The sequence below is a fragment of the Populus trichocarpa genome, chromosome 9 (genome assembly GCF_000002775.5).
Source record: "Populus trichocarpa isolate Nisqually-1 chromosome 9, P.trichocarpa_v4.1, whole genome shotgun sequence".
In the NCBI taxonomy this organism is placed as follows: Eukaryota; Viridiplantae; Streptophyta; class Magnoliopsida; order Malpighiales; family Salicaceae; genus Populus; species Populus trichocarpa.
This window is the reverse complement of record NC_037293.2, coordinates 11,066,444-11,079,075: the sequence shown is the minus strand read 5'-3', so window position 1 is coordinate 11,079,075 and position 12,632 is coordinate 11,066,444. Positions and strand designations below refer to the sequence as shown.

Here is a 12,632-nt window from a genome sequence, read left to right as displayed (position 1 = left end):
AGTCGGAGAAGAAAGGCTTAGATATTTACGCACATAAGCATAGACTCCAAGCAAAATGGGGCTATATTCGAAACCATTGCTGTCATCAGAGGTAGTGCTGGTGCATGAATGTGATTAATGGTGAGACATGATGACCCTTCAAGATGCAGGGGCATTACTTCCTAAAGGCACACTTGAAATATGAATATTTACAGATGTGTCAAGTGTCTGTCAAGTGACGCTTGCTACAATTTTCTTTAGAAACATGCTAGATTTTAAATTTCTCTATACCTGAATGCTTCATTGCATTGATAAATAAATCAAGAAAATAAACTATACTTGCAAATGAAAATCAGTTTTGGGTTTTAGATGGTCAGTGAAATGTTATTCTTTTCTTCTTATCCTATCTCTATTTGAATGAAAAATCCAATGAGAAATGACATACAGGATTATCCGTGGACATACCTTCTTGTCGAGCCGAAGCTCAGTGGAGACCAAATCACTTGCAGACAGGTTTAAAATGTTCTGAAACTCCTCTCCGGCACTGTATAAAACCCGATTTCCGGTTAAAACAGGATAAGGTAATGGTTTAAGCGGAAAAGGGATGAAAATATGGAAACAAGCGACTCCAAAACAGGAAAAGATAAGAGAAAGGGAATCATATTGTACCATGGATACCAACATCACCAGGATCACCAAAATCACACCCATCTCCAAGAACTGAAGCATCAAATCCCTGAGCAAAATATCTCTCCTCCATATTCAGCACCATGAGCTCAATTATGGTTGTTTATTCACCAAAACAGAACTTAAAATTTTCAATTAAGATGATTATTTGACAAGATATTAGAATTTTATTGATCAAATGATCTCGGCTTCAGAAGGCTGGTGAGGAATTTGCAGGAGTCTTTGGCATAGAGTTTTGCCTTCTATAAACTCGTGAAAACTTTGATACTATTCAATCTAGTCACCATTCATCTGCTTTGGTCCCAGCATCTTTTTGTGACTTGACACTGAAGCAAAACTAATGATTTTATCCTTTTTTTTATCCTTCTTACAGTATCAACAGAGACATGTAAGAACAAAAGAGGCTAACTTGAGGCATCAGTTCTCCAACAAGTAATGTCAAAGAAGAAAACAAAACGTTAGCCATTCTCTCTCTGGCAAAATATCTTTCTTCAGTGACCCTCACAACTTTTTTTTATTTTTTTTTTATCAATAATCAAACCATCAAATGGTCTCTGCGTGGCAAAGATAAACGCTCACAAAACTCCCAAAGAGATCCAATCTCGGGAAAAATACATATCCGTCCCCCAGTTTTACATATAGTTTCTATGTAATTTTCAAAATTCAAAATTGATCAATTTACTCTAAAACTAGCAAAATTCATTTATAAAATATATTTTTTCAATATTATTATTTTTTCACTAGCGAAGCACAATATCCTTATCCTAAGTGGCAATGAATAAGACTATGTGTCATCCAATAATTTTTATTATTTAACTCAATAATTGATTCTTGAAAAAAAAAATACTTATTGTCATGATTTCAATTCCCATCATTCATAGCTATATTTTCTTTTTTAATTGAAGAGGGGTTTCAATACTAGCTTGGAATATACATGCATACATATATATATAGTAATTTTACCAAATATATTTTTAATTTATAGTTATTTTAACTTATTTTTTAATGAGTTATTTATGAAAAATAATTTTTGAATTTTGAATCAAATCAAAATTTATAATCTAAAAATTATATCAAAACAAACTCTAAGTAACATTTGATAGTTGTGCTTTATTTTTAGAGAAATGTTAAGAATAGTTGCGATTGTACTCTTAAGATTTAGAGACCCAATTGAAATCAATTAGATATTTGGAGGACTAATTTGTAGTCTTGCAAACATTCTCTCACTCATTAACAGTTGCTTGCTTCCTCACTCTTCTTCTCTTCTCTCTCTTTAAACACAGAAAGAAACCAAACCAGTCTTCCATTTTGTCCACAAAAAGAACAAATGGCTGCAACTCTCTCGGTCCGGTCCAACCGTCTCTCTCCATCCGGTTCACCTTTCTCACGACCACCGGTTCACAATCCCTCAAACTTAAATCAAATAAAATCATCATTAAAAAAGGATCCGTATTTTTGGAGGGGAGTAATTGTGCAACACAGGCGTAATTTAGTGAGAGCAGGCTCAAGAGCCGATGATTCTTCGGCGCCGTTTGAGATGTCAGTGGAGAGCGCACTCAAGCTTCTCGGTGTCCCAGACGGCGCGTCGTTCGATGAAATACTTCGCGCCAAAAAATTAATTGTTGCTACTTGTAAAGATGACCAGGAAGCTATTGCGCAGGTGATAAACATGTCCTCACGCACACTGGGTTATTCTATCTTTCCTTTTCTTTTTCAATAAAATTTGTGTCTTTTTAGCTAACTGTGAATTTTCGAATTTCGTGTAGAAAGAAGTGTTTAGTTAAAGATTTTAATTTTATTAATGGGTTTTGTTTTGAAGTGTATTTATTGTGTTTTGGGTGGTTATTAATGATGGGTTTTTGTGAAATGTGAGGTTTAGCTTATAAGGGTTGAAAATTTGTTTCTGGGTTTGGTGTCAGAGCTGGATTAATTATTGCGCTGGTGTTAAATTTAGCTTATAATGGATTGGATTTCGTATCATCATGCCCATTAGAATTTCAATTTTTTTTTTTTTTAGTTTTAAAAGTAACTGGAAGCCAGTATGCCATTAGATGCACAGCCAGTGTATGGTTAGAACTTAGAATTGTGAAAGGTACCATAGCTCTAAGTTCAGTGTATAGAGTGATTAGTGAGTTTAGTGGAGGTACATGATAAATGGGGTGTACAAATCTCGGTCATCAAGTTGCTGTCCTGCATTGATTTTTAATTGCTGTTGCTTAGTTATTTTTGAGAGGTTCTTGAATCTTGAGATAATGATCTTGGTAGAATTTATGGCATGTAATTTTCAGTTGTGGTGTTTTGGGGCCTTTTTTGCCATTTTCTAGCGATTATTTCAAGATCCTTGACTGGTTTAAGGTTTATTTCACTTGTGTTATTTATGAACTTCTGCTTGAAGCTTAGTTGAGTTTCCCTGTTTTCTACCCTTTTCAATTTAAGTTTCTGCATTTATACTGACCTGTCTTGCTACAGTTCTTCATTGTGCTATAAGTTTGTGGTGTCGTTATGAAATGATTACATTAGAATTAGAATTACAAAGAAAAATAAAACGTTCAGGATTTTGCTCTTTTTTTTTGTTACTGTAGCCGAGATGTGTTTTTTTGCAATTTTCATCCTTGAAGTTTTTTTTTTCAATTTTGTTTCGATTCTAATCCCTCTTTTATGAGTTTTTTTACATCTTGGTCCAAAACTTCCTTTTCTTCTCATTTTGTTCCTTGAGCTAAGAGGGAAGAGGGAGAGGAGAGTGGCCAGATTACGGTGAAGAAGAGAATAAGTTTAAAAACAGACGCTTTTGGGTGGTGAAATACATTGTTCTTGATGTCAATGAGTTTCATTTGACGAGAGTACCATTTAGGTCTTCCTTTTCATTTATCTTTCCCAAAAAATTAGATTGGGCTTTGGGATGTTATTTGAATTGGGATGATTTTTTTGTTTTTTTAACCGATTAAGTGGTGATTTAATACCAAGAGTGGGTTTTTGGAAGTCCCTATGATATTTCTTACATGTTTTTGGTTGAAAAAATCGGTGAAAATGGGTTTTTTACCCTTAGGAGGCTGTTGTCAATTTTCTAGCCACCTCACTCTTATAGCAGGCAATGCCTGAAATTGTTTTTGGAAAAACCACCCCCAAAAATAGAAAAAAATTTTATAAACAGGCCCAGGTGTGTGGGCTGGCCCAGACCTACGCCCATGGGCTTTTTATTTTTAATTTGTTTTTGTTCATTTGTATTAATTTTTCTTGCTGATTTTTTTTTCTAGTTTCATCCTTAAACATTTTATTTGTTTTGAATTTTGCTATGTAATTTGCTTTTATTTGATATTTGTGGGTTTATCATGGTTTAAAATAAACGCCTTGGTATTTAGTTGGTGCTTAGATTTGCAAACTTCTATTTATTTATTTTTTCATTTAGTTAAACAAAAAATAGTTTTAAAAAGAACAATGTTATTAAAACAAGTTAAGTTCATCACCCAGCTCACGAATTATTAATTAAATAAGAGTTCATCTAAAAAAAATTAAACACATTGGAGTTCATGATCCAAGTCATGGGTTTAAAGGGTTAAGCTGCGAAACCCGAATTGATCCAACATGTAGCCATCTCAGTATTTTAAAAATAAAATTGTCATCTTAGATTTTTTTTTGTTGTGGTACACATTCTTTTTTTTCTTTCAAAATTCTTTTTACGGGTTAGGCCATGAAATTCGGGTGAACCATTTTTTTAGTTCAAAAACTTTTTTGTGCAGCTTGCAGCGTAACGCAGGTACCTATGTAGTGGTCACTAAATTGACACAGATATGGTCTAATTTTTTGACATTTACTTTCTGTCACAAGCATTTATTGAGCTGGAATAAGATTTTGTATCATTGTGTTTTAGATAATTTTTATTTTGTCATGAATGTAGTTAAATTGTGATTTTTAGGTTGAAACTGCGTATGATATGCTGCTTATGCGGAGCTTGACTCAGCGCCGAGCAGGAAAAGTTGCAAGTAGTAACATCCGTTATGCTGATGTTAAACCTGTAAATGGCCCTGGGATGGGATCAATGCCACAATGGCTGCAGACTACAATCAAGAAGACCCCTGTTTCCGTGGAAACGCCATCAACTGGAGAGTTAAGCTTACAAGCAGGAGTATATGGAGCTTTGATGGTTTTAACTTATGTTAATGGCACTTCCACACCTTCTGTGGCACCTTATGCTGGGGCTGATGTTCCTGGGCTGTTATTAGCTACAAGTTTTGGTGCTTCCTTATACTTCATGACCAAAAAGAATGTGAAATTAGGTAAGGATCTTTCCTTTTTATGTTTCATCAAATTTCAAGGAATTTGGCCTAAAGTTCTATTTACTTGAATCGGATTATTTTATTCAGGGTATAATAAAATTTCACAGTTGGTTTTGTGGATGATGAAAAGCTTCCAATCGCTTAACTATGCTGATTGTTCATTGCAACTTCATAATAATGGTTGGAGATAAGAACAAAGTGTGTGTGTGTGTGTGTGTGTTTTGGCATGCCTCTGGGGGTGGGGTGGGGGTTGCTCTGGAAAAATGCGGGTGTAACATTCTAGGATGTTACCAATATGGGTTACCAGGGCATACCATGTGAGAAAGGAAACCTAGTCTCGAGGGAAATTGAATTTTTTGTTTAGAGTTTATGTGAATCAATGACTTGTCGTAAATAAAGACCACAAGTTATTTATACATTAGGAGAATTTCAACTGTCTGAGAGGAGCAAAAAGAGCATCTAAGACTGTTGCTGGTCATCTTTGCAGGGAAAGCCACTGTAATAACCATAGGGGGGCTTGCGGCTGGTGCAGTGGTGGGTTCAGCAGTTGAGAATTTGTTGCAGGTGGACGTGGTCCCACTTCTTGGCTTACACTCCCCAGCAGCTGTAGTTAGCGAATTCATACTTTTCTCGCAATTCTTGGTCTCCTTGTACCTTAGGTAGGGTTAAGAGGTGATTGAAATTGCAATCAATTTGTAAAACTTGTAATTATTTAATTGCACGAGCATACCGAGCTTTTTTGTTGATTGTTGTACAAAACTAGCAAATAGAATGTAGCGACACTTCAGTTGACTTGGAATTTGCTTGACAATTACAATGATCTACACGGCTATTTAATATTAACAATTACAATCCTTGAGGGATTGTTGCCCTTGTTAATTCTTGCTGGAAAAGCTGAAACTTGATGTCCAATATGATTTGCCTATATCCAACTTGAGCACAAATCATGTTCACTCTATCATGTTTGGCCTGATGTTGATGGGTTGACATTATCTCTGGTGATTCCACACTGATGTTCTTGACCTTATAAATGGATGCCGAGGCCAGGTCGCATTCGACAGTTAGTGTATCTTCGTTCTAGTTAGAATTTGATAGTAGCAATTGCATTCCTTTTCATTTTAGTTTCATCTTTAACCTGCAGCAACGGTTTGAGTGCTAGATCCCAACAGGGCCAGCACCCCTTCAGGAAATATCTAAAGTGATAGGGTTGGTCCAAGAAAACTGCACCTTAAAGCCCAAAAAAGAACATAAAGTTTGCTCTTGCCCCATGCGGTTTATAATTTATACGTACTTCCAGTTCCAGGGTATTTGATAAAATCTCATGCTTCCTCCTTCGTTTGGGACTGCGGCTATCCACGCGGTTGGCTGGAGTCCCAAACGCAACTTTGCTATTCCTGGAGCGAATGCCTCAGCTGGACTCACGTTCCCAACATCTGGACAAGAGCCCTGATATTAAAGCTGCTGGATATTTCAGTGCATCTATTAAGCAGCATTCTGAGTTTTGAGTGAATCTGAATCGACATCAACATCAACATCATCCATGGACTCAAGTTGGACTCTGCTATGGAAATAACCCTTCACTCATGATCAATGTGATGAATGGTAGACCCTAGAATATGGGTATTGCTAAATTGGCTCTCTTTGGCTTTGAAAGATTGAGAGATGAGTATCATGGTTGCCTATGGCTAACCACACCTGGACAAGAGCCCTGATATTAAAGCTGCTGGATCCTTCAGTGCATCCATTATATATTCAGCAGCATTCTGAGTTTTGAGTGAATCTGAATCGGCATCAACATCATCCATGGACTCAGCTATGGAAATAACCCTTCACTCATGGTCAATGTGATAGATGGTAGGCCCTAGAAGATGGGTATTGCTAAATTGGCTCTCTGGCTTCGAAAGATTGAGAGATGAGTATATCATGGTTGCCTATGGCTAACCAAAAAGCAAAGAATACAGAACAGGTCCTGAAAAGCACTGGACCTGCCTTCCCTTGGCTGCTGTGCTTCAGCAGTGTAAATGATGCTCATGTCCCCAAAGAAGGCTAAATGGCGGCTTTTTTACCTCTTTTTTTTTTTCCTGCTCGAACTGATGCATCTGTCAGTGGTGTTGCCTGTCGCAAGATGTTACTAATAATTTGGATAAAAATTTCTCATGCTTCAGTCATTTCATTTGCAAACGCTGATCTATGTGCATCATCCCCGGGGCTAAAAGCTTAAAAACCGGACAATTAAACAGAGCCTAGCGAGAGAGCAATCTATCACCAAAAATCTAAAATTTATCTGGTCCACACCGAACTTTAACTACTTACAATGACCTCCCACTTAGAATTTTCCCTCTCTGCACTTCTTGCTCATGTCAAGAAAGATGCAATAGAGTAGAAAATTTTTACAGGTCTTTCTACAAAAACGTGGGCAATACAATACCAATCGACAATAAAAAAATCAAGGATTAATTGCTACAAATGCCTAGTAAAATAGAACTTTACACTGTCTCAGCGAGCTGCTTCGACAGTATAATATACAAACCATCCATGAAACGGGAGATAATCAAGGCTCATTTCAGGCCTTCTCAGTCACCCGCTGCCATTTTCTTCGACAGGGGAGCCTTCTAGGAAAGATTGTTTCTCCACTTTACCAGCAGTGTTCTCGCTATGATTTGCAAGATCATTGTACATCTTCATAGAAGCCTTAGAGAATTCAGTTAAGGACTCAAAAACTCTCGAAAATCCTATCTGAAACCCACTTAGTGTGATCCTTTGTGTTTCTTTCACGTAGTTGTGGTGTTTTTCCTTCTCTACATCCAGCTTCTTCCTAAACATGTCCAACTGATCTTTCTTCTCTGTCAAGTGTTCGCGCCGGTTTTCTGCATCTGGCTCAGGTTTATATTCTATAAGTTCAGATTCAAGAAACCTGGTCTCTACCTTCTGGAATGACGTGGTTCTTCTGTCGAGTTCTCTTGCTAGACTGTCAACTTTCCTCTTCTGTAGCTGTTCCTCCCCTTGCTGAGCCCACAAAGCCTTCATATCCTTCAAGAAGCTTTTAATTGCAAAGGATACTGCCTTGTCTGGTAACTTATCCATAGAAGACAACCAATCATGGCAAGTCCCAAGTAACGGGGGACCAACTGCTCGATAAGGCGCTGCTGAACTCCTGACCCTGGAGCAGAACTCATTTTCAGGTATTATGAACATGCTTAACCAACCATGAAGAGCTCCAACATATGCCTTTTGTGCTGCAACATACTCTATAAAGCATGCACGCCAATTCAGAAGCTCAGCCTTGAGCTGAAGTGTCGCCAGCCGGTGCAAGTCATTGCAGAATTTTTCATGTGTGGGGCTGGCAAAAGATTTTACTTCGAAAAGAATCTTGTTCTGGGTTTCATGGGATTCCAACATAATCTTCCAGGTGTGTGTTAGGCTGCACATAGAGGAAGATAAGTGAAAAAAACAGGAAGACACGGAATGAAAACTTGAACAGAATTGCTTTAGTTTCTATAAGCAACTTCCTTACCCTTTTAACAGTTCTACAATTTGAGGCTGCAGTTCTTCATCTCTTAATTTCTCGATTCTCTTAGAAATTGATTCAGCACTTCGAATTGCAACCAAGATCCTAGCATATAAATCTTTTACTGCAGCTCTGGTCTTGTCCATGGTAAGTTCATCATCTCCCCTGACATCCTGGTTTCTCAGTCGTGAACACTTCTTTTCATATATTTTTCTTGTGCTGTCTCCTGCCTGAGGAACAATAAAAACAAACTCAGGTTTATATAAGAGATAACAAAATTTGGTTCTCTAAATTTGGTTTATACAAGAAATGTAACCCTTTGATGTTCAAATTGATCTTGATTTATAGCAATTTTCATGGATACAAAGAAGCCGTGATGCAATCTTAATGAACAAACTATGAAGACCAAGAAAACAGTTAGGTGGTAGTGACTTACCTTGACCTCTTCATAGAGCTTCTTTTCCCAAGCATACAACCTTCCAAGTGTTAGTGAATGGCTTCCTGAATCCATTCCTCCATAATCATCAAAGAGATCATTTTTATATTCTGTCCAAGTAGAAGAGCCTTTCGAACTGGATGCTACAAGGCTCTTACATGATGATGGCTTTGATGAAGTGGACCGATGCCATGTAATAGCTTGGATTAGTTTTGTTGAGTTCTCTGCGTTCATATGACATGGTGATTAGTTTTGTGAGGTTGATATCAGCCACATAAATATCGAGTAATTAGGAGGAATGTTCATCTGTTAATGTATCACATAAGATAGAAATAAAACGGGGGACAGATATAGCATTGTCCCAGTTTGATAAATTAGTGGAACAAGCGAATCTCAGACCCACTCGCAAAAAAAGCTAGGGATGAGGATTCCCAAAAAATTTCATGCCTGTTTTTGGAATTTTCCTTCGCAGGATATACTTTAGACCTCCTATCATTACTAGCAATTGTTGTATGAAGTTTGCTTATACATATTCTCAAATTATGATTCTATTCGTTACATTACATTACATTACATGCTAACTAACAAAGGGAGGGAGTCTTTTCAATAGAAGAACTTGCCCTTTTTAAGTATCAGACAAAATGAGGATCACTGTAGATCTTTTCAATATTGAAATAAAAAAGTCGAGTGGGATAAATAAAAGATTACCAAAAGCAATAGAAAAATAAAGATAGAAAAGAATTCAAGCAAAAAGAAAGAAAGAAATCATAGCATGCCAGGACAGATTAGTTCAAGAAAGTAAGCAAAGGCATCTGGTAGCTTAATCTGCATGATTTAGATACAGTAATGAAAATCATTATTCTAAGGAAGAGGAAGAAGATTCACATGGTAATTAGTTAGAAATCACTTACATAACCATGAAAACATAACAAAATAGATACCCCACCTTTAATTTCCTCCAAGCCAGACTGCAAGAAAACTTTATTAGCCTCAAGCATCCTTGACACATCTTTGCCAGAATCATAAGCCCTAATGAAATGGTCCTCAATATCCTTCAAAGCATCCAATAACTCCCTCCCTCTCTCTGGTGTATCAATGACTGTAAGTCCCTTCTGCTCACCTTGGCTCCCATCACCACCTCCATCAACTACCTTGACCACATTACCTCCACTGTCCCCAAGATCTCCTTTCCCTTTCTCTTCAACAACAATCACATTTTTCTCTTCCTCTTCTCTATCTCCTTCTAGGTCAGGAATCCCTTCCTCTTCCCTCACAGCCCTCAAATCATCATCAGAACTTCTCCTGTAACCACTTATAATCTCTGGCCTCGTGCTAGTATTAAAAGGGTTAAAGAAATCCCACCCAAAATCCCTCTGAGGTGACTGTGGTGGTGGTGGCATTTGCATATAATAGTACCCATAACTTTGTTGTGCATGTTCCTCTCTCTTCATGACGTCTTCTTTATTACCCTCTTCCTCGTGATCACTGCAGTCTGAAGAAGATATTGTTGAAGAACCACAAGACTCACAAGCAATGGCTTCTTCATGTGTTGTTGACTCGGATGGTCCTTGTTGAAGAAACATTGGGTTTCTTATCGCATTTTTTTCTTCACTTGGTGGTGGAGATGGGCAAGGAGGAGGGAAAGAAATGAGAAATGGTGAAGCTGGGGAAGAATGTCTAGCTACAAAAAGCTTTATACCTGCTGCTACTGCATAGAGAGATTGATAATATCTACAATGCGCCTCTGCTAGTGCATGTCTTCTCTCTACAGCAAGGTTCAACTGGCGCTTCCTCTCTCGACAGATAGATACAACCTCTTCTTCTTCTAGCTTGGAAGCAACACATCCCATTGTTTCACTTTATTAAAGCTGAAAGTTTCTTCTCGGTGTGTGCGGGTGTGTGTATGCTTTGGCTTCTATATAGGCGTGGATGCAACTTTTAGAGAAATGGAAGAACGTAAAGAGAGAAAGGTTGTTTTTTGAGAGAATCTGTGTATGCTTTAAGGATAAAAAAGGAAGTGGGGCTGGGCCAAAATGGATTTTATGTAGTTTTTAACAGCGGTTATATACATGTAGAGCAGAAAATGTTGCTTTTGGAGATGTTTTGGGGTGTCCCAGTTCATCTTCTTTTGCAAAAGAATGGTGATTTTCTGCAAGAAACTTGCTTAAAAATGAATTGGCAGAAAGATTAGTTTTTGTTTAAAAGATAACACAAAAGAAGAAGAAAAAAGTGGATGTTGTGGTACCGAATCTATCTATTTATTGTATCAAACTAAAAATGGCTTAACATTATAGCAGAGAATGTGGAGAGAGAGAGAGAGAGAGATGTTCTTCTGGTTGAGCTAAGAAGCTATTCAAAAAGAAATGAATAGGAAAGGGAGAAAGCCCTTCTTGGTTTCTGCTAAACTGGTTTTAGAGGTGATTTTTGAACTCTTAACAAGCTACCAGCCTACCACTGGCTTGAGAAAGAAAGAAAGAAAGAAAGAAAGAAAATGGAGAGGGAGGAACAAACTAGTCTAGTTGATACAGGCTGCAGGGTATATGGCAGTGGCTAAAGAAGGTAGGGGCTCGAGAAAGAGAGAGAGGAGATGGCGGTGTCCTTGTGTTTGGTAATTTGCACTCAAATGAGTTGGCCTGCATCAACGGCAAAACCAAAACCTCACTCTTTAAAACAATTAATGAAAGTTCTGCTAGTAAATTTAGCAGAGATTTTTAGAGGGAAGGACCAGGACACACACCTGGGGGCTTGGGACAGACAGGTGAGTCAAATGGACAGTAATTTACTGTTAAAAGGATTGTGACTACTGAGGCCAGATAGACAGAGAGAGAGAGATGGATTTGTCTTGTTTCTGGTGGTGTTCTTGTTGTTCTTTGAGTAAATCATGACTTACTCCCTGTATTCTTGATAAAGTAATCTGATAGTCCCTCTTTCTCAAAAAAGAAAATACCACGTGTTTAATCTTTGTTTTTCATATCCATTTATAGCTTAATTCTTTTATAATTTCTAGTCACTTATTTGTTTATGAGGTGCTGAGCTATCATTTTCTAGGTATTAATTAAAAAAAAAAAAACCAATTAGTAATTTGGTCAATTAACTCATGCTTGTGGAAACTAGAGGGACTGACTTTTTAGTTATAAAAAACTATAGTGACCAAGTTGTAATTTACTCCTTTTTGTTTTCGTAACTTTTTTTTTTTTTAACTACCATGTGGACTCCTAATAATGGGTTTATAATTGCGCTCCTTGAACAAAAACATTAGTACTAATTTGTTAGTGATGATTCTTAATAAGTGTGGATTTAGAGACCACAGAAGTCAAAACTCTTGTTGTCTGTTGTACACAAATCTATCCCCAGAAAGTCCAGGTGCTGTTTGGAATTATTATAGCTACATTGATTTAAAATATTTTTTTTAAAATATATTAAAATAATTTTTTTTAATTTTTAAAAAATTATTTTTAATATTAGATGATAAAAACAATCTGAAAATATAAAAAAAATCAAAAAAATCAAAATTTTTGAATTAAATAGAGAAGAATGAGCCATTTGTTTTTTGTTTTGAACTGTATTTAACTATATTTTAAATAAAAAAATATTTTATACAGTGTTCTATAGTTATTTTGATATGTTAATATTTAAAATAATAAAAATTAAAAAAATATTTTCAAATTAAACTTTTCTTTAAAATACTGTCATTAATTTTGGTAAAGTTATTGTTTAGGAGATGAGTAAAAATTAGAAATATATTAAA

The 12,632-nt window shown here is 36.6% G+C and overlaps 2 protein-coding genes across 2 annotated transcripts; one reads left to right on the top strand and one right to left on the bottom strand.

Annotated features, from left to right (window-relative positions):
* Positions 1-1,925: 1,925 nt before the first annotated feature.
* On the top strand, positions 1,926-5,814 carry LOC7472104 (protein CHAPERONE-LIKE PROTEIN OF POR1, chloroplastic). The gene is made up of 3 exons (XM_002312910.4): positions 1,926-2,326; positions 4,580-4,940; positions 5,428-5,814. Exons 1-3 carry the CDS (start codon positions 1,994-1,996, stop codon positions 5,601-5,603), a joined length of 870 nt encoding a protein of 289 aa, XP_002312946.1. The 5' UTR covers positions 1,926-1,993; the 3' UTR covers positions 5,604-5,814.
* Positions 5,815-7,200: 1,386 nt separating this feature from the next.
* Positions 7,201-11,733, bottom strand: LOC7472105 (protein ALTERED PHOSPHATE STARVATION RESPONSE 1). Its single transcript, XM_024608956.2, has 4 exons — positions 9,831-11,733; positions 8,885-9,108; positions 8,455-8,678; positions 7,201-8,361 (listed from the first exon to the last, which is right to left on the bottom strand). The coding sequence occupies exons 1-4, from the start codon at positions 10,732-10,734 to the stop codon at positions 7,518-7,520; spliced, it is 2,196 nt and encodes a 731-aa protein (XP_024464724.1). The 5' UTR covers positions 10,735-11,733; the 3' UTR covers positions 7,201-7,517.
* Positions 11,734-12,632: the final 899 nt, after the last annotated feature.